The sequence below is a fragment of the Anser cygnoides genome, chromosome 16 (genome assembly GCF_040182565.1).
Source record: "Anser cygnoides isolate HZ-2024a breed goose chromosome 16, Taihu_goose_T2T_genome, whole genome shotgun sequence".
Lineage (NCBI taxonomy): Eukaryota > Metazoa > Chordata > Aves > Anseriformes > Anatidae > Anser > Anser cygnoides.
The window spans coordinates 14,318,233-14,341,594 of NC_089888.1; the positions used below are offsets into that span (position 1 = coordinate 14,318,233).

Consider the following 23,362-nt stretch of genomic DNA (forward strand, 5'->3'; position numbering starts at 1 on the left):
ACCCGTGCTGCTTTTGGGTGCCCGCTCCCCTCGAGGTGCCTTACTCACTCTCTTGTCCCACAGCACAAGAAGCTGGCCGAGGGCAGTGCTTACGAGGAGCTGCCCACCTCCGTGATGTACTCCGAGAACGACATCAGCAACTCCATCAAGAACGGGATCCTCTACCTGGAGGACCCCATCAATCACGTACGTGTCCGCCACCGCTACCCCAGGCTCCGTAAATGACGCCACGGGGTGCTCGAGGGAGATCCCTTACGCGGGGCTGTTTGCCCCTCCTGGGCCTCAGGAGTGCCAGACCCACGGGTCGCTGACGGCCGGGGGAGTTTTGATGCTGTGCTCTCCCCTAGGCGTCTCCCGCCGGCCCTGCTAGCGGCGCAAGCCTGAGCTCAGGGAGCTCTGGGCTGGTGCACGGCAGCCGCTTCGCTGCTCTTGCGCGACCCGCGTAACGCGCTGGCTGCTCCTGCAGCGAGTCATGGCGGCAGCCCAGAGCCGGCTGCCTCCTGCCCGAACGCTTCCCGCACCTAAAGGAGCATTCTGCTTCGTAAAGCGCTGAGCATTCATTTCAGCAGGTGTGTTTACTTACCCGCAGTCTGCTTCTTCAGCTGCTTTGCTTTGATGAGGATCTTTCAGGCAAAAATGTATATGAAAGAGCCATTTTTTTGGGGGAGAACAGCGGCGCAATGGTAAAGCCGCACAGCCGTCTCTGTTACCCCCATCTCTGATAGCCCCCCTGCCGAATCCATGCCCAATGTTTCCTTTTTGCAGTGATTTGCTCTTCATTTGGTCATCTTTTAATACACGCTGGGGTGGCTGCAGCATGATCTGCAGTCACTTCATGTGTCAGACCTGTCGCGTGCAGGTTTTTTCGCTGCTGATAAACCCATGCTTCAGATCGGGGGCATGCCTTGGGAACTCCTGTTTCTCTCCACTGAAACCGGTGCTGTTGGTGACTCTCCTTCCCAAACCCAGTCACCCCCCACTGCTTGTGCTAATCGGGGAGAGAAGATCCCACCGACGGGTGCTGGGCCAGCTCGGTGCTTCCTCAGGGGGCCTCTTGCCCAGAGTTTGTCTCCTTGCAGGAGTGGAACCCGCATTACTTTGTCCTGACCAGCAGCAAGATCTATTACTCGGGGGAGACAACCAGTGACCAAGGAAACGAGGATGAGGAAGAGCAGAAGGAGGTGAGGGCTCCCTTGTGCGATGGTAAGTTGTTCCCCTCAGGAAAGGAACTCGCTGCCCAGGGGGCTGAGCACCTCCACTGCCAGCTTCAGAGGGAGATGCTGTGGTGGGAAAGGTGGGAGCCGGTTCAGAAAGCCGCCGACCCTTGTTAAAGCCCCACACGCGGAGCAGCCCCCAGTGACCCCAGTCTGTGCCTTCTTCCCTCCAGGTGAGCAACAGCACGGAGCTGCACTCCACGGAGAAGTGGTTTCACGGCAAGCTGGGAGCGGGGCGCGACGGGCGGCACATAGCCGAGAGGCTGCTGACGGAGTACTGCATCGAGACGGGGGCCCCCGACGGCTCCTTCCTCGTCAGGGAGAGCGAGACCTTTGTCGGGGACTACACCCTCTCCTTCTGGTAAGGGCTCGTGAGCTGCTCTGCGTGGCGCTGCTGGGGTGGTCTTCACCTCGGCACGGTCCCGGTGGGCTGGCAGCATTGGGCAGTGGGTCCCCGGTGGGGCACCGTGTCCTCCTCGGCTGCACCGGGCTGGAGACGGGGCTGGTTGGCGCTGTCTCTCCGCGGACAACCCCGGTTTTACCCCATCCCTCCACTGCAGGCGCAACGGGAAGGTGCAGCACTGCCGGATCCACTCGCGGCAGGACGCCGGCAGCCCCAAGTTCTTCCTGACCGACAACCTGGTGTTTGACAGCCTCTACGACCTCATCACCCACTACCAGGAGGTGCCACTGAGGTGCAACGAGTTCGAGATGAGGCTGACGGAGCCGGTGCCTCAGACCAATGCCCATGAGAGCAAAGAGTGAGCGTGTGGGCGAGGAGGGCGAGTTGCGTCCGTGGCAGCTGGGACCCCATGGGAAGCCCTCCCGGGTCTCCCTGCAGCCCCTGCTTCCCTGCTGGGGCTCTGCGGTCCCCTCCTCACTCCCCAGTGTCACAGCAGCACGGCCACCAGCTTCATCGTTCCCAAAGCTGGCTGTCCCTATGCAAAGAGAGGACTGTCAGGCTTGGCTGAGGTTCCCTCACCTGTGCCACACATCACCAGACAGCTCTGTTCCTATTGCATCCCCTGCCCGTCCCACAAAGGGAGAAGGCAGCCCCCGTTGCGGTGTCCCCCGCGTGGTGGGCTCCTCTCCCTGTCCTCCCCACGGGGACCCAGGCAGCCTTTCACGGGGCCGGGGGGAAGCGGCGCTGCGTGCTGTGAGCTGCGCCGGCTGCGTGGGGACCCGCGCCCAGCGCCGTCTCTCCTCCCGAAAGGTGGTACCACGCCAACCTCACCCGTGCCCAAGCTGAGCACATGCTGATGAGGGTGCCGCGGGACGGAGCCTTCCTGGTGCGCAAGAGGAGCGAGCCCAGCTCCTACGCCATCTCCTTTCGGTGCGTCCTGGGAGGAGCGAGGCGGGACGGGGTGCGAGGCTGGGGGCGCAGGGAGGGGACAGGAGCGGTGGGGGGGCTGTCCCTGTGCTTTCCTTCTCCCGTGCCGTGCCCGCGGGCTGTTTAACCCTGCTCCAGAGGGGTGGGAGGCCGTGTCACAGCGCAGCTGGCACGCTGCTGATGGAGCGTTTCTGGCCTCACGTGAGCCCCTCCGGAGCTCTGGTCTCACCTGGATGGCCTGTGTAAGCCTTTAGGGCCACGTTCCTCCTTTGCCATGCTGGTCCTCATGAACCCTGCGGGGCCATGCTGTTTTCTGCCTCTCTCCCCGCCCTGTATCCCTGTTTTTGCAGGGAAAGTGGCACCTGGCTGCGTGTCCCCATTGCCCTGCGTGGCGTGGGGCATGCCTGGCTCTGGTGCTGGGGTTTGTGGCACACTGCGGCCGTGCAGATACATCCGCGAGGGGACACACAGGTGCTGGGAGATGGCTGCGCACAGCAGCCAGCCTGGGGACACCTTTTTTGGGTTGTCTTTATGTTGGGAGAGAGCCCCTTGTTGTGCTGTGTGCCCAGCGGCTCCTCTCCCTCCCCGTGCCAGGGCGGAAGGGAAGATCAAGCACTGCCGCGTGCAGCAGGAGGGCCAGACCGTGCTGCTGGGCAACTCCGAGTTCGAGAGCCTGGTCGACCTGATCAGCTACTACGAAAAGCACCCGCTGTACCGCAAGATGAAGCTGAGGTACCCCATCAACGAGGAGACCCTGGAGAAGATAGGGACAGCGGTGAGTCCTTTTTGGAAGGGCTAAGCCAAAGGGTGGTGGAGAGGTCTGTTGTGAGCTAACGCCTTGAAGCAGCATTGTGTGAGCTGTCTCTGTGCTTCATGTGGGGCTTTTTGCCCCGCCTGTTTTTTTGCCACCTGTTGGAAACATGTTGGCTTCTTGCGAAGTGAGGCTTCTTGCTGCCCCTCTGACCCGTGACAGCCAGGAGTGTGGCTGCACACCCGTTTGCTGGGTGCAGCATCACTTCTGTGGGGTCGCACCCTCCCCTGAGCATCTTCCCCATCTCCCCCAAGCTAGGGGACCTGTTCTGCTGAGCCACAGCTCTCATCACTGGCCCTTTGCTTTCACAGGAGCCGGACTACGGAGCCCTCTACGAGGGACGCCACCCCGGCTTCTACGTGGAGGCCAACCCCATGCCGACCTTCAAGGTACGCTCCCACTGCTTGTCAGGGCCAGCGCTGCTCCCTGCAGCCCCTCTCCATCCTCTGCATCCCTCCCTGCCCCATCTCTTGGTCTCTGTAGGGGAAGGCAAGGACGAGGAGGACCTTCCACAGGGCTAGATAAGACCATAAGACCCACCTCTCTCTGCCACCATCTGTTTCCCTTTTAAAGCTGCCGAGGGTCATTCCCAACCAAACGTTGTTCTTACCAAGAGCTCAGTGGAAGACGAGGACTGGCTTTCCTGCACAGCTTACCACAGCTTTCCAGCTCCTCAGCCTCTTGTAGAGTTTAGCATCTCTGGGGCCTGAGCACTTCCCAAGTGTCTCTGTTTTTGAAGAGCTTTGTTACTTTGCACAGTTATTTCTAGACCATGCAGGTAGGCGTGTTCTAGGCTGGGTCTGCAGGTTCCCTGGCTGTGCTGTCTCTGCTCAGAACTCTCTATACCAAAGCCACCAGTGGCTCCTGCAGAGAGGAAAGTGCCTGTGCGGGGCCACACCAGGCTCCTGACCTCTGTGGTTTGGTGTAAACGGGGGTCTTGATTTGGTCTGCATCAGTGGGGTCTGGTGGCAGACATGCCTCATTCAGCCCTCTCCACGCCCCCATCAGTGGTGGGATTTGGTGGCCTCCCTGTCCCTGTGACGGTGCCAGCTGCCCAGCCTCACCGGACCCCTGCTCTTTGCAGTGTGCAGTCAAAGCCCTGTTTGACTACAAGGCGCAGCGGGAGGACGAGCTGACCTTCACCAAAAACGCCATCATCCAAAACGTGGAGAAACAGGAAGGAGGCTGGTGAGTTGGTCCCGATCCTCCTTTATCCCTAAGGGACACGGTCAAACCATGGTGTCACCATCCATGCAACGGTGTGTCCCCTTTGGGATGGGGATTGCCCCCAAGCCTGCCGTGTTCTCCCAGAGCCTGAAAGCAGATGGCAAAGGATCCTCAAGTCACCTGGGATCCCAACCCAGGGTGACCTGGGGTCCCACGGTGGGTGCTGACGCTTCCCTCTCTTCCAGGTGGAGGGGAGATTACGGCGGCAAGAAGCAGCTGTGGTTCCCCTCCAACTATGTGGAGGAGATCAGCAGTCCCAGCAGCCTGGAGCCGGAGCGGGAGGTGAGCTGGGGAGGGCAGTGGGGAGGAGCGCGTGTGCGCGGTGCCTGGTGTGACCGTGCCTGCGCTTCGCTCCCAGCAGCAGCTGGACGAGAACAGCCCCCTGGGAGACCTGCTCGGAGGCGTGCTGGACGTGCCCTCCTGCCAGATCGGTGAGTGCCCTGAGGGACAGAGGAGATGCCGTGCTCTGTATGTGGGGTTTGGGGGCTGGAGGGACGTTGGTGTCTGCCTCCAGGAGCCCCTGTGCCCGTTGTAACTGAGCGCACGGCTGCGGTGCGTGCTCGGAGTGTGCTTGGCTGCTGGGCTTGGGCATCTCCCTGGAGCCCAGCTGCAGCCTAGGAGCATTTGGTGGCTGCGAGCAGCCCTTGGGGCCATGCGGAGCTGCTCCAGCACACCCTGAGCCTGCTCTGTCATTCCTCTCCGCTCCCCTGAGCCTCCCCTTCCTCCCTCCCAAGGACTTGGCCCAGCTTCTGCTTGTGACCATTCTTCTGCCCCTTTCCCCGCACAGCCATCCGCCCCGAGGGGAAGAACAACCGCCTGTTCGTCTTCTCCATTAGCATGGCCTCGGTGTCGCGCCTGTCCCTTGACGTGGCAGCCGATACGCACGAGGACTTGCTGGACTGGGTGAAGAAGATCCGCGAGGCGGCCCAGACGGCCGATGCACGGGTGAGCCTGGAGAGCCCTCAGCGGGGGAGACGTCTTGTAGTGTCGTAGCAAAGTTGGGGGATTCCCATTGGCACGAAGGGAGGCCGAGGGAGCAGGTTTGGGTTGGTGGGGAGGGTGGCGAGATGGCTGCCAGCAACTCCTGGCGGAGCAGTTGCAAAGAAAATAGAGCCGGGGCCAGCTCTGCACCTGGGAATGTTCGCTCAGGGGTTGTGGGGTGGGCACCAAGAGGTGGGGCACCTCCATCCGTGGGGGGCATCCAGCTGCTGGTGCCAGTCCCTCTCCAAATGAAAGCCAGGACCTGCCAAGGGCCCTTCCCTTCCCGTGGTGCTTCTGCGGTGTCCCCCCCGCCCCATGCGGACCCGCTGGCTGTGCCCACACCGCGGGCAGGAGCGGCCCCACCAAGCCAGCACTGCCGCTGGTGAGCTGGGATGTCCAACGGTGCCGCTCCCAACTGGCCCTGGTGCCTCTCTGTCCCCCTCTTGGCAGCTCTCTGAAGGGAAGATGATGGAAAGGAGGAAGAAGATTGCCCTGGAGCTTTCGGAGCTGGTTGTCTATTGCCGACCCGTGCCCTTCGATGAAGAGAGTGAGCATCTGCTGGTCTCGTGCCACCGCAGGCAGACCCCGTGGTGTTGCAGACCCCGCTGTGTGCCCCCAGGGTGCTGCCCTGGCCTTTGGCTAGCTTGCAGCTGAGGATAGGTGTCCAAAGCAAGCTGGAATGAGTTTAAATCGGAGCTCTGAAAACATCCTCCACCAGAGGGTGGAGGTTCCCTTCCCCATCCTTCTGCTGCTGAGATCTGGCTCCGTCCTGAGCAGCCCCTGGGGAGCGTCGCGCTGCGGCTGTGGTGGCAGAGCCGTCCCCGTGCCATCAGCCCCCTGCCTTTGGCACCCAGCAAACCCGCTGAGAACAGAGGAGGGGCTGCGTGGCCGGATTGTGTCTGAGCCAGGGGAGGAGGAGAGGACAGCGTTAGGAAGGGGCATGCGGTGGTTGAAGTGTCTGGAACAGGGATGTGCTTGTGCCTGGGAGCCAGAGCGCTCTGTAGCGGTGCTTTTCCCATCGCGAGCTCCTCGCCTGGCCTCGATCACATTCCTGGCTCACTCTGTGCTCTGCCTCCTCCCAGAGATCGGCACAGAGAGGGCCTGTTACCGAGATATGTCCTCCTTCCCCGAGACCAAGGCAGAGAAGTACGTCAACAAGATCAAGGGCAAGAAGTTCCTGCAGTACAACCGCCTGCAGCTCTCCCGTATCTACCCCAAGGGCCAGCGCCTCGACTCCTCCAACTACGACCCCCTGCCCATGTGGATCTGCGGCAGCCAGCTGGTCGCCCTCAATTTCCAGACCCCCGGTGAGGGCAGCAGGCAGGGGAGGGTGGGTGGGCTTGTCGTGCCCCCAGTAACAGCACCCAGCGCCCTTCCCTCATCCTGGCAATAGGAGGGGCTCTGCAGTTCCCACTCTGGGTGTCACCCTTATTGGGAGCCAGGTCAGCTGATGAACGCACCAGAAAACTCTTTTTTATTTTTATTTATTTTTTCCTGCTGGGTTTTCATTGCTTTTGTGAGTTAAGGCATCTTGCAGGTTGGTTTGGCAAGTGCTGAAGGCAGCACAAGAGAGCAGAAAGGAGAGGGAAGGGGAAAAGGGGACGAGCCAAGGAGCACGGGGTAGCTGGGCAGACCACATGTGAGAAGGTCACTGCACGGTCCAAGCGTGTGCAGGGCTTTTGGGGTTTCGGGGAAGATGAGCTGGGTTCCCTTTCAAAGGGCATCCTGCAAGGCACAAAGACCCCAGGAAAAGGGGAAGGGGCCTAGGACCCACCTCCTACCTGTGCTCCCCAGACAAGCCCATGCAGATGAACCAGGCCTTGTTCATGTCCAGCGGGCAGTGCGGGTACGTCCTGCAGCCCACCAACATGCGGGACGACATCTTCGACCCCTTCGACAAGAGCACGCTGCGGGGCGTCGAGCCGCTCTCCATCTCCATCGAGGTCAGTGCCCACCTGCGCCCAGCCCTGGCCACGCGCTGCGGGTGGGAGAGGGCTCGCGGGGAGCCTGGGGTGCTGCTCGGGGGGTGCTGCTCGGGGGGGGGCACCCAGGGCATATCCTGGGAGCCCTGCGGGATGCTCCATCCACCCCGGCAGCCTCCACGGCCGGGCTCTCAGAGCCAGCAGGTGGCAACCACGCGCCGTGGGTGCCCTGGCCCTGCCACCAGCCCCGGCCCGCAGGGTGGTGGCACAAGAGCCGAGCCCTGTCCCCTGGGCTGCCAAGGGGCAGAGAGGGACAGCGCTGGGCTCAATAAGGCCGTGTCCCCTTGCTCTCAGCTCCTGTCGGGAAGCTGCTTGTGGTCGGGGTGGGGTTTTCTGCCCCGTTCCTGGTGAGGAGAGGGTTGGGGGCAGCAGGGCTTGGGCTGCAAATGTTGAGCTTGCAGGGCTGGGGCTGAACTGCTCTGGTTTCGGCTCACGGAGCCGCACTGCAGGGGCACGGGGCAGCTCTCCAGGCACGCAGCAAAGCTCCTGGAGGGGTGCGGAGGCGGTGGCAGAGCCAAACCAGACCATTCCCATGTCAGGACCGACAGCGGTCCTGCTACCCTGCACAGACAGCCCCCATGGCCTCGGAGCCGAGCTGACTGTTCATATATCTGGGTCGGCAGCCTCCTTTGCAAGTCCCTTTGTCTCAAGCAGCCCTCGGGACGAGGCAGTGGGGATCCTGCCTTTAGTGCTCACGGCTTTCTGACAGCATGAGCAAACTCCTGCTCCTCCGAGGGCATTGCTGTTCCGGAGTGATCCCACCTAAGAGAGCCACTGCTCTGCAGGGGAGGACACCCCACTGTGTCCCGTCAGCACCATCGGCCCCGAACTCCCTAAAAATTCCTGGCCCCGTTTCTCCACACCTCCTGTTGCCCAAAGTGCTGCTCCCCAAACTCGTCCTGCGCCTCGGGATGGAGCTGCACCCTCCGGGTGTCAGGAGTCACCGTGCTGCAGCCTGCTGCTGTCTCCTTTAAGAGATGGGCTCAGCCTTTTGTCCTCTGGCAAAACTGCCCCGTGTCCCCTCCGAGGCCGGCTTCCACAGGCGGAGAAGCCGCCTGAAGCCCAGCACGGCTCCAGGCACATGATCCAGCGCTGGCAGCGCGTCCTTCCCCTGCGACAGCAGCGTGCCGGCGTGACATATGGCCCTGGCAAGAGGGAGCGGGGATCTCTTGCTCCTGCGAGGCAGCAGGGCGGCCTTTCAGTCGAGCACAGCCTGTGCTCAAGGCCAGCAGCTCCACGTCCTCCTCAAGCCAAGGCAGCGAGGCCGAGAAGCTCTGACAAAGCTGCGGGTGTCTGACGCCAATCCCCAGCCGCGGCCACGAGCCCCAGCTCGGAGGAGGCGGCGCAGGCTGGAGGAGCGGTGCCGCGGGCACGGGCTGCGCTGGGCAGGCTGCGGGCAGGACCGGTGGCAGCTTGGCTGCCTGGCTGATGGTTTACACGTCAAATTGGGGATCGGGAGCACGTCGCAGCCTCCAGGTCTGGGAGCTGTTTCTCTCCACCTGGGCCAGATAGCACCTCGCCTCTAACCACCAGGTGCAGCCAGGGTGGTTTATCTGGAAAGAAAATGTCTCAGTATGCAAACAAGTTTTTTTTTGTTTTTTTGTTTTTTTTTTTTTCCCATCTGTAACAAAGTCCCTCCTGTTCTCTTCCCCAGGTCCTGGGGGCCCGGCACCTTCCCAAAAACGGGAGGGGAATAGTTTGTCCTTTTGTGGAGGTGGAGGTGTCCGGCGCAGAGTACGACAACGCGAAGCAGAAAACTGAGATCGTGGGTGAGCGTGGCAGGCGAGGTGACACGGATGGGTTGGGTTCCCCCAGAACTTGGCCTCTCTCCTGGCTGTATCGTTAGGCGAGGTTTTGCAGTAGCAGGAAGGGCTGGGGGGGGGGGGGGGGGGGGGGGGGGGGGGGGGGGGGGGGGGTGATGGTCAGCCACCCCTGCCAGGGCTGCTGTTTGACTGTGGTGTTTTTTGCCCAGCGGACAACGGCCTGAACCCCCTGTGGAGCCCGAAGCAGTTCCACTTCCAGGTCAGCAACCCCGAGTTCGCCTTCCTCCGCTTCGTGGTGTACGAGGAGGACATGTTCAGCGATGAGAACTTCCTGGCCCAGGCGACATTCCTGGTCAAAGGCTTGAAGACCGGTAACGTGGTCGGGGAAGCTGTGTGTCGTGTTGGTCCTCAGCGGTTTGCTGCCCACATCCCAAGAAGGGAGATGTTGGCTTTGCTGCAAATAACGCTGGGGCTGTCGCCGCTGTAGGTTTCCGAGCTGTACCTCTGAAGAACAACTACAGCGAGAACCTGGAGCTGGCTTCCCTGCTTGTCAAGATCGATATCTTCCCCAGCAAGGTAACTGGGTCACACACACACAAGGGCCCCCCTCAGCAGGGTTGTTTGGGGCAGATTCTGGCCCAGGCTTCATTTCTCTTCTCTAAATCCCATCACTGGTGCCGGAGGAGGCAGCTGTGGCTGTCCCAGTTCCCATCCGCTCTCCGGGGACATTGCAGCTCGGCGCCATGGGGGTGACAGGGTGGCAGAGCTCTTGGAGACAGATGGCTCTGTCGTTTCTTCACTTAAAATTATGCACTGGAACGGGCTGCCTGGGAAGGCGGCGGTGTCCCCATCCTTGGAGGGATTTAAGAGATGTGTGGACGTGGCACTAAGGGACATGGTCTAGTGGTGGGTCAGGGTGAGGGTTGGACTTGGTGACCTTGAGGGTTTTTTCCAACCAGCACCACTCCTCCACCACTATTAAGGCCAGCACAGCCGCACCCTGCACACCCTAAGCCCATCAGCCCCGGACCCCCATGGGGGTCAGCTCTCAGCACAGCCTGCTCTAGGGCACCGCGCCACCCCCAGCCCTTCACTGCTCTGTCTGCTCCCATCCAAGCAGGAGAACGGCGAAATCAACCTCTTCAGTGCCTCAGCCCTGCGGGAGCGAGCCGGGGATGCTGCCAGCCAGCTGCTGGCCAGCAGAGGCAGGGAGGGCTCCTTCGAGGTGCGGTACCAGCAGCCGTTCGAGGACTTCCGAGTCTCGCAGGAGCAGCTGGCTGACCACTTCGAGAGCCGGGAGCGAAGGTAGGCCAGCTGGAGAAGACCCTGAGCGTTTTGGGGCTCCCTGGTGGGAGCCTAGGCCTGAGCTGCAGCCTCATGGAAACACTGAATTCAGGTGGACAGGTGGGGTGAGGCGAGGGGGAGTCACTGCTTTTGGGACGGTGAGGGGGTGGGATGCAAGGTGGGGGGGTGTTGTAGGAGCCGTGAGCTCTTCCATCCTCAGAGGGGCTTCCTAACAGCTTCTCCCCACCATGGCCAATGTGCCAGGCCCCCTCCTTGCAATTCAGGCAGGGAGGTGGCAACGGCATTGGCTTGAGAGCCCGGCTGGAAAAAAATATCCCAGCTGATGGGAGCTGGGGAGGGAGGGACAGGGCTGAAACAGGCAAGGAGCGAGACGTGGGGGGGATGCAGCACCAGCCCCCTGGGCCAGAGCATCCCCAAAGGCACCAGGCCGCGGTAGCTGGGGAAGCCAGCACCCCTCGTCCTCCCAGCGCCGTGCCCCCTGTCTGTGCCCCCTGCAGGGTACTGCGACGGACCAGGGTCAACGGGGACAACCGGCTGTAGGGACAAGCGGCTGTAGCGCCGCTCGGCCGCCCGGGAGCACCTCCCGTGCCTGTGAGTCTCACGGCACGCTGTGAACTGGTTTCTATGGAAACGGCACTGCTATGGCCTACTTTCAGGCAGCTTTTCCAGTTTCTCCGCTGAAGTGTGTTCAAGTGGAGAACTAAAAAAAAAAAAAAAATCGGGGAAAAAAAAAAAACCAACAACCAACGAACCACCCCAAACACCCACCAACCTTCACCACGAAGCCCTTAATGAAGTGTATGGATGTGCACAGCCTGCCAGCCGCCGAGGTGAGAGACAAAACTGTCTATAATCGCAAGGAACGAGACGAAAACAAGGAAAAAAAAAAAAAAAAACAAACCACACCACCCTCTGCCGTCTCGGCGCTGCCGGCGTGCGCGGGGAGCCTGCGTGGCTCGGGCGGCTGGAAGCCGTGTGCTGCGGGCTGCGGCCCGGTGGCCTGCACCGCCCGACCCGTATAGCCACTGCCTACGGGGCCAGTAGTGAAACTCGACGTTTACAAGGCCGCTCTAGCTTTAAACGACAATAAACGTGTCAGTATTACACGCCTGCTGTCTCCGTTTTCTGGTGGTTTGCCCCAGTGGTGGGACCGGCCACTGCCCTCACCTTGAGGTTAAGGCCATGGGGAAAAAGAGCCCCGGGTTCAACACTGTTCACCCAAAGGGATGAGATCAGGAGCAGGGGATGTTCCCCAGGGAGGTTTTGGGGGAAGGACTGATCTGTTTTGTGTCACCTTTACAGCCCAAGCGGGCCTGCAATCACCAGTCGACTCTTGCTTGTATTTTACGCTCTTTATTTAGGAACAACCAAAAATGTCTGGTTTCATTTCAACAAACTGTACAAGCAAGCGCTTCCCCTCGCCCACCCTCACATCCACATATACAAAAGGAAGGGAAACTTGCCGTTCACTTCTCAGAAGTGGCATTGTTGCTACAGGGAGTTTGTGCCCTCAGAATAAGAGCAGGTAAAGTCCATAGCAGGTACAAGCTACCCTAGCCCTAGTAATAGCCACAGCCCACAATCACAGGCAGCTTCACTTTTTTTTTTTTTTCCTCCTCTTTAAAACCTTTACCAAAAGTAAAAACTATTTCCTGTCTCACACGGTTGCCAAGGTGACCATCGAAAATTGTGGTCTTAAAAAACACGATAAGAACCCCTGGGAACCCCCCGCGCCGCCCCGGTACAAGACGGTTTCACGCAGCAGAGCCGCTGCTCCGCGCCCCAGCTACACGGCCACCCTTATGAAAGGTCCCGTTGCAGCTACAATTACATTTTTCTTTTGGATAAATCCAAGCAAAAAAAAAAAAAAATTCCAGGTCATTCAGCACCAGCATGATTTCTAAATAATAATAATTAAAAAAAAAAAAAAAAAAGAGACCCCATTAGGCTGACTTTGTGGTCTGCTGAGAAACAAAGTGATCAACACGCTGTTCCCAAAGTCTCTCTTTTAGTGCAATGTTAGTATGTGCAAGGGGAGTCACAGCCACGTACCCATAACACCACCAGCCAGATGGGGCAGACAGAAAGTGCAATTTTTAGCAAGAAGTTTTCTATGCCATGGATTCCTAGCCTGACCTTCACTAGCACCAGTGAGCAAGAGTCCTCCTAAAACCACCCTCCATCAGTAACGGGAAAAACTGGCTTTAATAGTGCCATCAAAATATGGCCAAGGGCAGCCAACAGAGCACTCTACTGGAACAGGCAACAAGAAAAAATATAAATAAAAATCACTCCTTCTTAGGTAACAGCGCTCACTTGCTCTGCTTTGAAGTTTTGTGATGCCAATCCAGCATTCCTGGCAGGGAGCACTGCCAGTAAAAGATACAGCAGAAACTACACTTGCAAGAAAAGGTACAGCTTGCAAATCCCCCACCCACCCACTTTTGAGTATTGCCTGATCTTTCCCCCTTGGTTGTGATCAACTGAGAAATTAAAATGGAGGTTACTGCAGTGAGCCGAATCATATCAGGCCACAGATGGGAATTGAAAAGAGTGGAGCCAAAATTAATCTGGGAAACAGGAGAGAGATGTTTAAAAACCTTTTAAATACTGCCCAGTTGACAAGTGTAGTATCACCTTAACTTGCCAATTTGTGCCTAAGTGCTGAAAATCATCTTTCTCTTCTGGTTCCCAGTGACCCCAGGTTCCAACCATCATCTCATCAGGGCTCCTCTGAACTGTTTCTGCAAGAGGGACAGAAGGGGAGGGAGGAGTGCAAAACTTCTCCCTGTGACCAGAAATTGTTGCTTTGCATTAAAAAAAAAAAAATAGCCAAAACCCTAAATGGAAAACCAGCCTAGCAAAAATTATCCAAACAGACACATCGCAGCTCCAGCTTCTTCGCGAGCGCTGCTCTGCCAGGTGAAGGCTCTGCATCAAGCCCTGCGTCTGACTACAGGGTTTCAAATCACAGCTGCCAGCAGCTCCTGATTTTGCTGGTGCCCAAGAGAAGCCCCCGGCAGGGAGGGGACAGCAGACACGTTAAATACCTGCAGCTGGAGCTCTGTGTGCTGACGTTGACCGCCGCATGCCGTGCGCTGAAGCAAGCACTTGTGTCCACTCCTCTTGCCAGGGCTGCGAGCCTGATGTGCAGCAGTGCTCTGCTCTCAGGCAAACAGGAATAATGGCTCTCAGGAAATAGAAGCCTGTAAATCACGGTTTGTTTAGTGTTCTGCTTAAAAAAATAAAATAAAAGTAATGATTTCCAGGATGCTACTTAAGGAACAGAAAAATTAGCTACCCAAATAGAACACAGAGCTATGGCTAGAAATCAAACAGCTTGGCCTGCTGATACGGATGAATAAAGCAACTCTGTTCCTTGCATCGGGAGAACCAGCAGCCCTTTCTGTGAGTGAGCCAGGCACAGCACAAACCAGGGTTTCAGGTTATTAAGCAATTGGATTGTGACCTTAATCTAAGCAGCCTCAGAGACAGAAGTAACAAGATTCACGTGGATTAAAAATGATGCTTACTACTGTGCTTATCAAGCCTGAGCTCGCACACAGCTGATGGAGGTGAAGAACTTAATTCCCTTCCTTACCGAGGCTGGCTACATGACCTCTACCTTACGCTCCTCCTTTCAAGTCAAGATAGTCATCTTTGATTAGATGATGATAAAAATTGACTCTAAGTGTACAATTGTGGTGATGCTTCCTCTTACCACCAGAAGAGCTGCTGCTGGGACTGTGGAGCCACCTCTCAATTATTTCTTTCAGTTTCAGATGCAAACATATTATTTGTAATGTCCTGCACCAAAACCTGAGTCTGTTTGGAGATGACACCTGCTTCTCTTCAGCTTCAAAAGAGATGTGATAGGGAAACAGAAGACCACAGAGCTAAAACCCTGAACGCTTCAGCTTATACTTTCATAGAGATTTCAAGTCAACTAAAAATGCAGATAACGAGGAATGTGGGAGTTAGAAAGCAAACGATTACTTTTTGATTTTGATTTTTGTCCCTAAATCTCACCCTCCCCACGCAACGAGCCTTGCCAGCCCGTCTGCTCGGCCTTTGCGTACGAGGGGAGCCTGCATGGAACCACTTTTTAAAATTCCTCTGACCCAAAAGAAAGAAAACTCCTGCTGTGCTTGTATGAATGCATGCAGACAAAGCTCAAAAACCTCAGCAGCTTCCAACCCTCAAGGCTGTTTTTTCTGTGTACACCGGGAAATTCTCCCTCCAGCTCACAAGACTTCTCTTTTCATTTTTTTTTCTGGAAAACTGGCCAGTACAATCCAAGTGCAAAACATTTCAGCTAGTGCATGGAAAAATGGTTCAAAGGGACCAGTTCACACCATCGTCCTTAAGCATTTCTGTAGATGGAGTGGGGACCACTCTTCCAATCGGCCACAGGCCTTTAAAGCGTACACCAAAAATCCCACAGAAAATCACCTTGAATGGGCAAACTACATTTCCAACATATTTATATAGCAAGTAGTTAGTAGAAGTGTACATTTTTAATGTACATCTTAATGCGATAAAGAATCAATGGCATATCTGAACTGTATATATGTGTACTTAAATAAACCTGCATGTACATAGACAATAGAGACTAAATTACCTACCTGTATTTGTTCTCTGAAGGCAACAGTGAACACACACGCACACACTCTCAGGCCACAAGGCTCCCCGGCCCAGCACCCTCGGCTCTAGCACCACCCTGCTTCCCCCATCGCCCGTAGAGCTTGAGGGCACGAAGGATTTCACCCACGAGGGCTGAATCCTCGGGGCGACGGGCCCAGGTGAGGCGGAGGTGGCGCTGCTGCTGGCCCTGCCTCGAACCAAGGCACGGCTGGCAGCAGTGCTGCTAAAGAGAGAAATTTAGGGAGCCCGCTGTCAGCTCGTGGCATTTTGGGGAGGGTTCGTCTGGCTGCTAAGGGGGGTTACAGTGCAGGCGTCTGAGCACAGACACCTACCGGGCAGGCACGTACCGTCGGTGAGAGAAACGCTCCCTGCAGCACTTGTCAGATGGAGCCTCTCCCAACATGTCAGTAAGGCAGCCTCGTAAAGAGGGGACGAAGAAAGAATTGGAAAAGCAAAAGCAATTAAAGGTAGAAATCAGACACCATCTTTGGAAGAGGTTCTGAAAGAGCTTTTTGTTTTTAAAACAGATTTTTTTGTAAAACTCTGGATCCGATCCTTTGGGGCTTGCTACCCACCCTTCTAATAAATATCATTTACCACCAACAATAAAGTCTCCCACATTAAAAAGCTCCCACTAAATAAAAACCTTCTACAGAAAAAGCTTGGCTGAGTTAGCTTGGCAAAAATAAGGAGCTATGACTACTCTCCATAAATACATCAGCGGATAAACACCAAAAACTATTTAAGTTAAAGGACAATGTTGGCTCCAAAACAAGCCAGGAACGAACTGGCCACGAATTAATTCAAACTAGAAATTTAAAGAAAGTTTCTAACCATTCAAAGGCAGTGAAGTTCTGGAATCGCCTTCCAAGAGCAAAAGTGAAGGCAAGACATGGAACCAATTTTGAGCTGGGATTTGATTAGTTTATGACAGGATGGTCTGACACAGCATTTGGCTAGACTCGTAGCTCAAGAGCGCTCTTCTAGACCTTGTTTTCTATTAGAAAGGAATATTAAAAAAAGCCTTAAGTTGCATCATGCAGCAACCACCCGAGACGACGCGGGCACATGAAAAACCTACAGGTTCTGGGAACCAGGAAAGTGAACTGGGAAATTGTTTTGCTGTTTCACACGAGGCCAAAACTACTGTGGATGGACCAAAAAATAAGAATAAAAAAATACCGGAGCAAATACTTGAAGTTATCAGCGCTGCTGCTGGAGGATCAGTTGCGTAGGGCTGACAGAGGGAAACTTCCTGACTGCAGAAGAGCTGCTGCCTCGCAGATCCCTTGGAGACAACAATAACTTGAACCACTCGCAGCAACTCTGCATATTCTCCCTATTTGTTCTCTGAAGAACAGCTTGTTCTCTCCGAACAATGAAAAGGATTCCAGGTCAGGATGGAAAAATTATTATGTGCTAGTTCTCAGTGATTAAAGGGAGACTTGGAGATTTAACAGCCTGCTGCAGTCGGTCTCCAAGAGCGAAAGGAAAAATATTTTGGCCAACAAGGGGCAAATGACACCGAACTGCCTCTCCTGGGTTTTCGGGGTCTTGGACCTGCTACTTACTGGAGAGTAATGCAATGCCAAATCTAACCTCATCCGTGTGGATGAACACCTCACTGAACTCCCACCTGACTTAATGCAAGACTGGCAGCTTTCTTCTCAGGTCCTTTTCCTTTCCTAACGCACACGCTCACACATACACACCTGTGCGCACACACCCTGCAGAACCCTTCCTTGCCAGGGCCCAAGGACCAAAAAAGGCAGAGAGGATAGAGGCAGCCATGCCAGCCTTTAGAGAACAAACACCTTAATGGGCAGATGAAAAAAAAAAATGTATTGTGCCATGATAGTCCATATCTAAGCAACGACCTTGTTTACACAATGTCTGAGATTTCGTTATGCTTGTATAGGCAGCTGTAGGCATCGGTATATGAGTATGAAATCTGAAAGTCTGTCCACTGGAAAGCAAACAAGAGCATCCTATTTCCTGGGTGCGAGCTGAGCTCACGGCCCCCACCTCTGCCAGCTCTCAGCTGTCTCCTAGGCTGGGCCAGAGAGCTCTGCACTGGGTGCCCAGTTTTTGCACGCACTCTCTCTCGTGTGCTGCACTCAAAGGTCTCATTTATGGCAGTGCTTTATCACCGTGTCCTGCTCCTGAGGTTTGTATCAGGCCAGCCCATGGTCTTAAAGACCAAAAAACTTCTTCTCAAGGGTAAGAGCGGATCCTCTGGGGCAGGTGGTTTGAGTTCAGTCTGTTTCTGGAAAAAAAAAAACACACAACAACACAGGTGTCAGAGATGCTCCAGCATGCCGCAGGTGCCTGCAATGCAGGCAGAGGTGCTGGGCGGGGAGCAGGGGGTGCACGTGCACCTCGTGATAGCAAAAGCAGAGGCCTGATGGAGGCAGCTGCAGAGCAAAGCCAGCCCCAGGCAGCTCGGTGTTGGGATGGGGCAGGAAAGCTGAAATCCTTGTGGGAGCAGGGCTGGCTCTTAGCCAGCAGCAGGACAGAGGAGGAGCATAGCCTGCAGAGCTGCACGCCCTGCACGCCCTTGCCAAGCACCTCCGAGCCTTGTGGGGTCACAGAACCTCACTCTGGTGGCAAAATGCCACGTCTGGAGGGTGCTAGCAAGGACAGCCACCCCCACCCTTCCCCAAACCTTCTGCTGCACTGCCTTCCCAGCCTACTCCTCTGGCCACAGCTGCTTCCCGGTGATGCACATCCAGATTTCTCAGCTGCAATAAAGGCAAGTCCCATTCAAACCCACACTTCATTTCCTCTGAATTACAGGGGGAAGGGAACCAATGAATTTTTTACAATTTTTTTTAAAAGGCCTGGCAGAGGTGTGTGGGAGGACCCAAAGCCATGCAGCGGGGCTGCAGCAGCCGGTGGGAGGAGGTGATGCTGGTGGGAGGAGGTGATGCTGGCTGGCGAGGGGCTGTGCAGCAGGACAGGGTGAGCGCAGCCCTCGGCCATCCCCATCTGGTGGGAGCTCTGCCAGGGAGGAAACAGCCCCCAGCTGCTTTTCCAAAGAGCCCACAGAGGGCTTGGAAACCACCTCTCCTTTCCTCCACGCACGCCTTTCAAAAGCGAGCCCTGGAGGAGGGGTAGGGCCAGCAGCTGTAAATGCCACTCCGTCTCTCCGTGTCCCCTCCTTCCTTGTGGTCTCTATCTGCGCTGCCCAAGCCCTGCTAAAATGACAACGCTCACGTCTGGAGAGCCGGCAGCAACTCGCAGTGGGCAGCAGGAGAGGGAAGGGAGGAGGCTTTTGTTCCCACAGGCAAGGAAGCGAGAGCACCCACGGGCTAACCGTGCTGCCTGGGGCCAGGGGGAGACATGGGAGAAGCTGGGGGCAGAACTGGGAAACAGCAGCCAGACCCCTTCCTTCCCAAATATTTACAAATAAATATTTTTACAAATAAACCCAAGGGCCACCTTCCCCCAGGGCAGGTGAAGGGATGGGGCACTCCCACTGGTTTTGCTCCTAAAGCCAGGATTTGGCTTCAGAAGGGAGCTTGTGGCACCTTGCCAGACCCTCTTCTCCCCCTTTCCTGAAGCAACCTGGGGGGGTTCCTCACTGCTTCCTCGATTTAAACCCCAAATAGCAAGCCTGGACGCCAAACCCCCACCTAGAGCACTCAGTGCCTCATGCTCACCCAACCCTGCCCGCGGAGGCCTTGCACGAACTGCCCAGGGGCCCTTACCGAGCTGCGCAGCGGGCGGCTGCACGGGGGCGCCGGGGGGCTCAGCACCACCCTCGGGGCCGCCTGGCTCCCAGGGCTCGCTGTTCTCCGACACCTCCGAGCAGGCGTCGTACGGCCCCTTCTGGCTTCCCGTTTGCTCGCTGGTGCCGGAGAAGGCATCCTCGGAGGCGCCCCTGGTCTCCTCCTCCGCCTTCAGCGCAAACCACACCTTCACCTGCTGGGCGCTGAGCTGGGCGCGCTCGCAGAGGCTCGGCACGTCGTCCTCCTGCAGCGCCTTGTGCTGCTTGTAGTAGTCCTCCAGCACCTCCCTGCCGGCCGGGCTCACCTCCACCAGGCCCGGGGGGAAGATGCCGCGCCGGTAGTTCTCATACCACTTCAGCTGCCCGTTCTTGTAGCCGTACCGACTGTCTCCAAACCAGCGAATGACCTCAGCCCGCGGCAAGCCCGTCTGGGACACGATGGCGTCGTACTCCTGGTTCGTCGGCCGCTGCGTCTGCACGAACATTTGCTTAAGCAAGTGCCGCTGCTGGGCGGTTTTTTTGAAGTTCAGTTTGGTTTTCGGAGGGGTGGGCGGCCGGCTGGAGCCGCCGTCCCCCTTCTCGCTCGCGGCGATGCCCGGCGCTTCGCTCTTGCCATTGGACTCTGTCACCCGGAGGTTCTTCAGGTTGATTTTGATGGGGCTTACTTTCCGCTCTGCCGAGTTTGGGTTGTTGGTAGAGGCATCAAGCGAGCCGTTTTCGCTCAAGGCCCTCAGGTCATCTGAGGAGTCTTCTCCTTCCCCGCAGCCGTTTTCAGCCTCCTCTTCCTCCTGCTGAACTGCCTCCTCTGCTTTTTTGTTCTCTTCCGCCACCTTCTTCTTCCTCCTCTCCGAGAACCAGCTATCGATCTCCCTCCGTGTCATCTTCGTCTCGCTCCTCAAGCGATTCACTTCTTCATCTGGAGGAAGAGGATTCTGTGCAAAACTGCTCTCCAGGGCCTTGAGCTGCTCGGGCGCGCGCTCCTTGTACTTGGTGGGCGTGAAGTCGGGCGTCTGGTGCCAGGCCTGCCGCCGCGTCGGGTGATGGGTGACAGGCGTGGCCGCAGCTGTAGACGTCAGCTCCGCTCCCTTGGGCGGCACGTCGAAGGGTATTTCGGGCAGAGAATCGAGAGCACTGTCTCCGGGAAAGATGGCTCTGCCGCCTCGGACGTTCCTGTAATGGTATCTCCTGTCGCTAAACCATTTGCGAATCTCCTTCGTGGACAGCCCGGTTATCTTGGTCAGCCGCTCGACTTCAGCCTGGCCGGGGAACTGATTCCTGCAGAAGCTGCCTTTCAAGGCAGACAGCTGCTCGTGGGACTTCTTGTTCTTGTAGACGTTGGGGTCCAGGAAGGTTTGCGAGGATATGGTGGGGCAGGCAGTGAGCACTGACGGGGCCGCATTCACCACCTTCACGGCCGAGGCATTGCTGGAGCTCACCGTGCTGTGCTGCGCCGCCGGCTGGGGCTTGGGAACTGTCGTCACCGCCAGGGTGAAGGAGGAGCTGGTGCCTTTCAAGCCGTTGGCCATTATGGGCTGTGTGACCAGCAGCCCCCCTGTGCCCTCCGGCTGCCCCACCACGTGGCCCGGCAAAGTGGCCTGGATGAGATGCGGGACACTGCCGGGGTTCGCGACCAGCGGTGTGTTCAACACGGTAATGGTGGGCTGCGGCACGGACTGAATGACCGTGTTAAACATCTTCTTCCTGGCGTCTTCTATCTCCTCCGGCGACCAGCTGATGCCCTGCTTCAACCGCTGGGCCGTAAACCAGATCTTCAGCTGCTCTTCTGGGTACTTGGTCACCACGGTCAGGTAGCAGAGCTCAGCTTTTGTGGGGTAGGGGAACTTGTGGAAAGAGTTTTTCAGGAAGCTGTTGGAGTCCATGGCTGCGTTGTATGTGGGAATGCTGCTCAGGGGGATCATCACCTTGGGAAGGGACTTGGATGTAGGTAGCTGCTGGTGCAAGGGTGGTTGCTGCTGCAGTGAAACAAGTTGGGCAACACCCGCTGGCAGAACGGGCACGTTTCCGAGGATGGAGCCGTTCACTACATGAGATGATTTTGTCGAACTCGCGGTGGGCTGGCTGACCGGCACAGGCCCGTTCGTGAAGGAAGGCTCTCCGTCTTTTGTCTCCGACTCTCCGCCCAACTGACCGGACACATTCTCCTTCAGCGTGTGGATTTTTTTGGCCTCGGGTTTGCCTTTCATTATCTTCATGATGGGGGTTTTGGTGATGATAATTTCAGACTGACCATCCACTGCTTCCTCGGGGACCTCTCCCGGAAGGTCGTGGCTGCTGGCGGCATCGCAAAGACTTTGCTCCACAGCCGTCCGATTGTCCTGCTTCGCCAGCCTCCAGACGAAGCTCGTCTCGCCAGCATGCGACTCCACGTTGTGCTGCGAGAGCCCTTCGTGGCTCTTCGCCAGGAAGTTGCACGCAACGCACACGAACGCGGGGTCTTTGCTGAAGTCCAAGTGCTCAGAGTCCAGGTGCGCAAAGAAATGGTGAACGTCTTGAGATCCGAAGTCACAATACTTGCAGACAAAAGTATCGCCCTCGGCGATGCCGCGGTGCCCGTTAGACAAGGCTCCACTGTTGCTGGCACCAGCATCGCTGGCTGCCGGCCCTTCTGCGGGAGCATCTTGTTGTGTTCCTTCACGATCGTCTTCTGCAGCCTCCAGCTCAGTCTCCTGAAGCACCAGAGTTTTTACTGGTATCATGCAGGGAGTCGTGGATTTTCTCTTGCTAGCCATCACTACGATTAATCCAGATGAGATTATTTTTTCTTTAATTTAAATTAAATTAAAAAGCGCTATTGCAAGTGCTCTGTGGTGTAGATTCCAGCAAATTCATGATGTCCCAAGGAGTTGTTGTCAAATGTTGACAAATGTTCATATTTACCACTGAACCTGAGGACAAGGAGAGGGAGGAGGGGTTAGTTCCCTTGGCATGAGACAAAGCACAGCTATCCTGCTATTTAACTGTTTCACTCAACAAATCATTCTCAGTGTCTTTTGCTGGAAAAATTCAACTTGACCTTGGATTTACCACATTTTCATACACGCAGTCTGTGAATTACCTGTTTAGAAAGCAAACACACAAAGCCAGAAACCAGCTGTGACGTGGCAGCGGGGAGAAGCTGACCACACGACTCCTTCCCCCCCAGCTGCTCCCTGGAGCCCGCTCTCCCCTTCCAGCTCGCAGCCCCAGCTCCCTTCCCCTCCTCCAGCTCAATCCTTTTACCCCCGAACCCACGAAGCAGCCAGTTCCACCCACACCAGCGCTGGACGTCGCAAGGCAGAGCTCAGGGCTATTTTTCCCCCCAAATCTCTTACTTGCGAAAGAATGCCAGGTATTCGCGGTGCCGTGCGTGCACAGCTCCCATCCGCTGCTCGGCTTCACACGCTCCCACGCAGCGAGCAGCAAAACCAAGAGCGATTTTCCCAGCTACGCAGTGGAACCGTGCGATGCCTGTTTTACAGCCTGTACCAAACTCCCCTTTGAGGAGGACGCGGGCTGGGACGTCCCCTCGCCATGCCCTGCCAGCCCCGGCACCGGTGCTGCTGCGGGGAGAGCGCTGCCCTGGCTCCCTGCACGCCCGGGTGCCCGCCGGGCTCCCAGCCCCTGCCTGCTTCCCATCAGAAAAACCGGATGAAAATCAACATGCTCCCACAGAACATTGCGATTTCTTCAAAATCGGCACTTTCCAACCATCCTGTCGGAAAGCTGCTTGCCAGCTCGAAGCACCATGCCCGTGCCAAAGGCTTCTGCGTGCAAAGTCCTGGAGCTGCGCTGCAGACGGCAGCGAGGCTGCAGCTGGAGCCGCGTATTTTAGCCATCCTCGCTCAGGAAGCCAGCAAATCATTTCTGAGATTCCCTCCCCACTCCACGCACATTTTCTTATTGTTTCAACAGCATCTGCTGGGTCTTTGGCTGGAACTGCACGAGAAGGTAAGGCCCCCAAAAGAGCTTTAGCCACCGCCGTGCCGCTGGCCTGCTGCGGTTGTGCAATCTGCGCAGCGGATGCTCCATGCCTGAGCTCACGACCCGAGGGCAGTGAAGCTGGCTGCTGTCGCTGGCACCAGGAGGCACTTGCCAAGACGGGTCCTGACAACAGGGAAGGCAGCACGTCTGACCGAGCAGCGTCGCTGCCTTAACCCCCTCACCAACCTTTCTTACAGCAACTCTGTTTTTTTTTTTTTTTTCTTCTTCTAAACGCTCGGATAAAACTGTATTTTTCCAGATTGCGAGGTCACTCGGAGGCACATGGATGCGCTGATTCGCGTTACAAAGACTCTGTGCCAGATTTTCCTGGGATTTACAATAACAGAGAGGGAGCTTTATAAAAACACTCGTAAAAACTTAAACTATAAAAAAA

The 23,362-nt window shown here is 56.7% G+C and overlaps 2 protein-coding genes across 16 annotated transcripts in view; one reads left to right on the forward strand and one right to left on the reverse strand.

Moving 5' to 3' along the window:
* Nucleotides 1-11,719, forward strand: part of PLCG1 (phospholipase C gamma 1) — a 41,244-nt gene extending 29,525 nt beyond the window's left edge. The window contains exons 14-32 of one of the 4 annotated variants that reach the window (XM_066978530.1): nt 64-186; nt 1,080-1,181; nt 1,388-1,575; nt 1,775-1,975; nt 2,428-2,547; nt 3,139-3,319; nt 3,667-3,744; nt 4,440-4,543; nt 4,768-4,864; nt 4,941-5,013; nt 5,370-5,527; nt 6,014-6,110; nt 6,646-6,870; nt 7,358-7,506; nt 9,200-9,314; nt 9,518-9,679; nt 9,796-9,884; nt 10,426-10,613; nt 11,111-11,719. In XM_066978530.1, coding sequence (XP_066834631.1) covers nt 64-186; nt 1,080-1,181; nt 1,388-1,575; nt 1,775-1,975; nt 2,428-2,547; nt 3,139-3,319; nt 3,667-3,744; nt 4,440-4,543; nt 4,768-4,864; nt 4,941-5,013; nt 5,370-5,527; nt 6,014-6,110; nt 6,646-6,870; nt 7,358-7,506; nt 9,200-9,314; nt 9,518-9,679; nt 9,796-9,884; nt 10,426-10,613; nt 11,111-11,153 — 2,493 coding nt within the window. In that variant the 3' untranslated portion in view covers nt 11,154-11,719. The remainder of the gene's footprint in view (nt 1-63; nt 187-1,079; nt 1,182-1,387; nt 1,576-1,774; nt 1,976-2,427; nt 2,548-3,138; nt 3,320-3,666; nt 3,745-4,439; nt 4,544-4,767; nt 4,865-4,940; nt 5,014-5,369; nt 5,528-6,013; nt 6,111-6,645; nt 6,871-7,357; nt 7,507-9,199; nt 9,315-9,517; nt 9,680-9,795; nt 9,885-10,425; nt 10,614-11,110) is intronic. The other 3 variants (XM_048046356.2, XM_066978531.1, XM_066978532.1) reach the window with 3 other exon arrangements.
* A 233-nt stretch (nt 11,720-11,952) lies between these two features.
* Nucleotides 11,953-23,362, reverse strand: part of ZHX3 (zinc fingers and homeoboxes 3) — a 51,053-nt gene continuing 39,643 nt past the window's right edge. For 11 of the 12 annotated variants that reach the window (XM_013192941.3, XM_066978543.1, XM_066978546.1 and 8 more), the window contains 2 exons: nt 18,968-21,893; nt 11,953-17,523 (listed from right to left, as the gene is read on the reverse strand). In XM_013192941.3, coding sequence (XP_013048395.2) covers nt 17,513-17,523; nt 18,968-21,737 — 2,781 coding nt within the window. In that variant the 5' untranslated portion in view covers nt 21,738-21,893 and the 3' untranslated portion in view covers nt 11,953-17,512. Of the gene's footprint in view, nt 17,524-18,967; nt 21,894-22,319; nt 23,331-23,362 lie in introns of those variants that run through there. The other variant, XM_048046371.2, reaches the window with a different exon arrangement.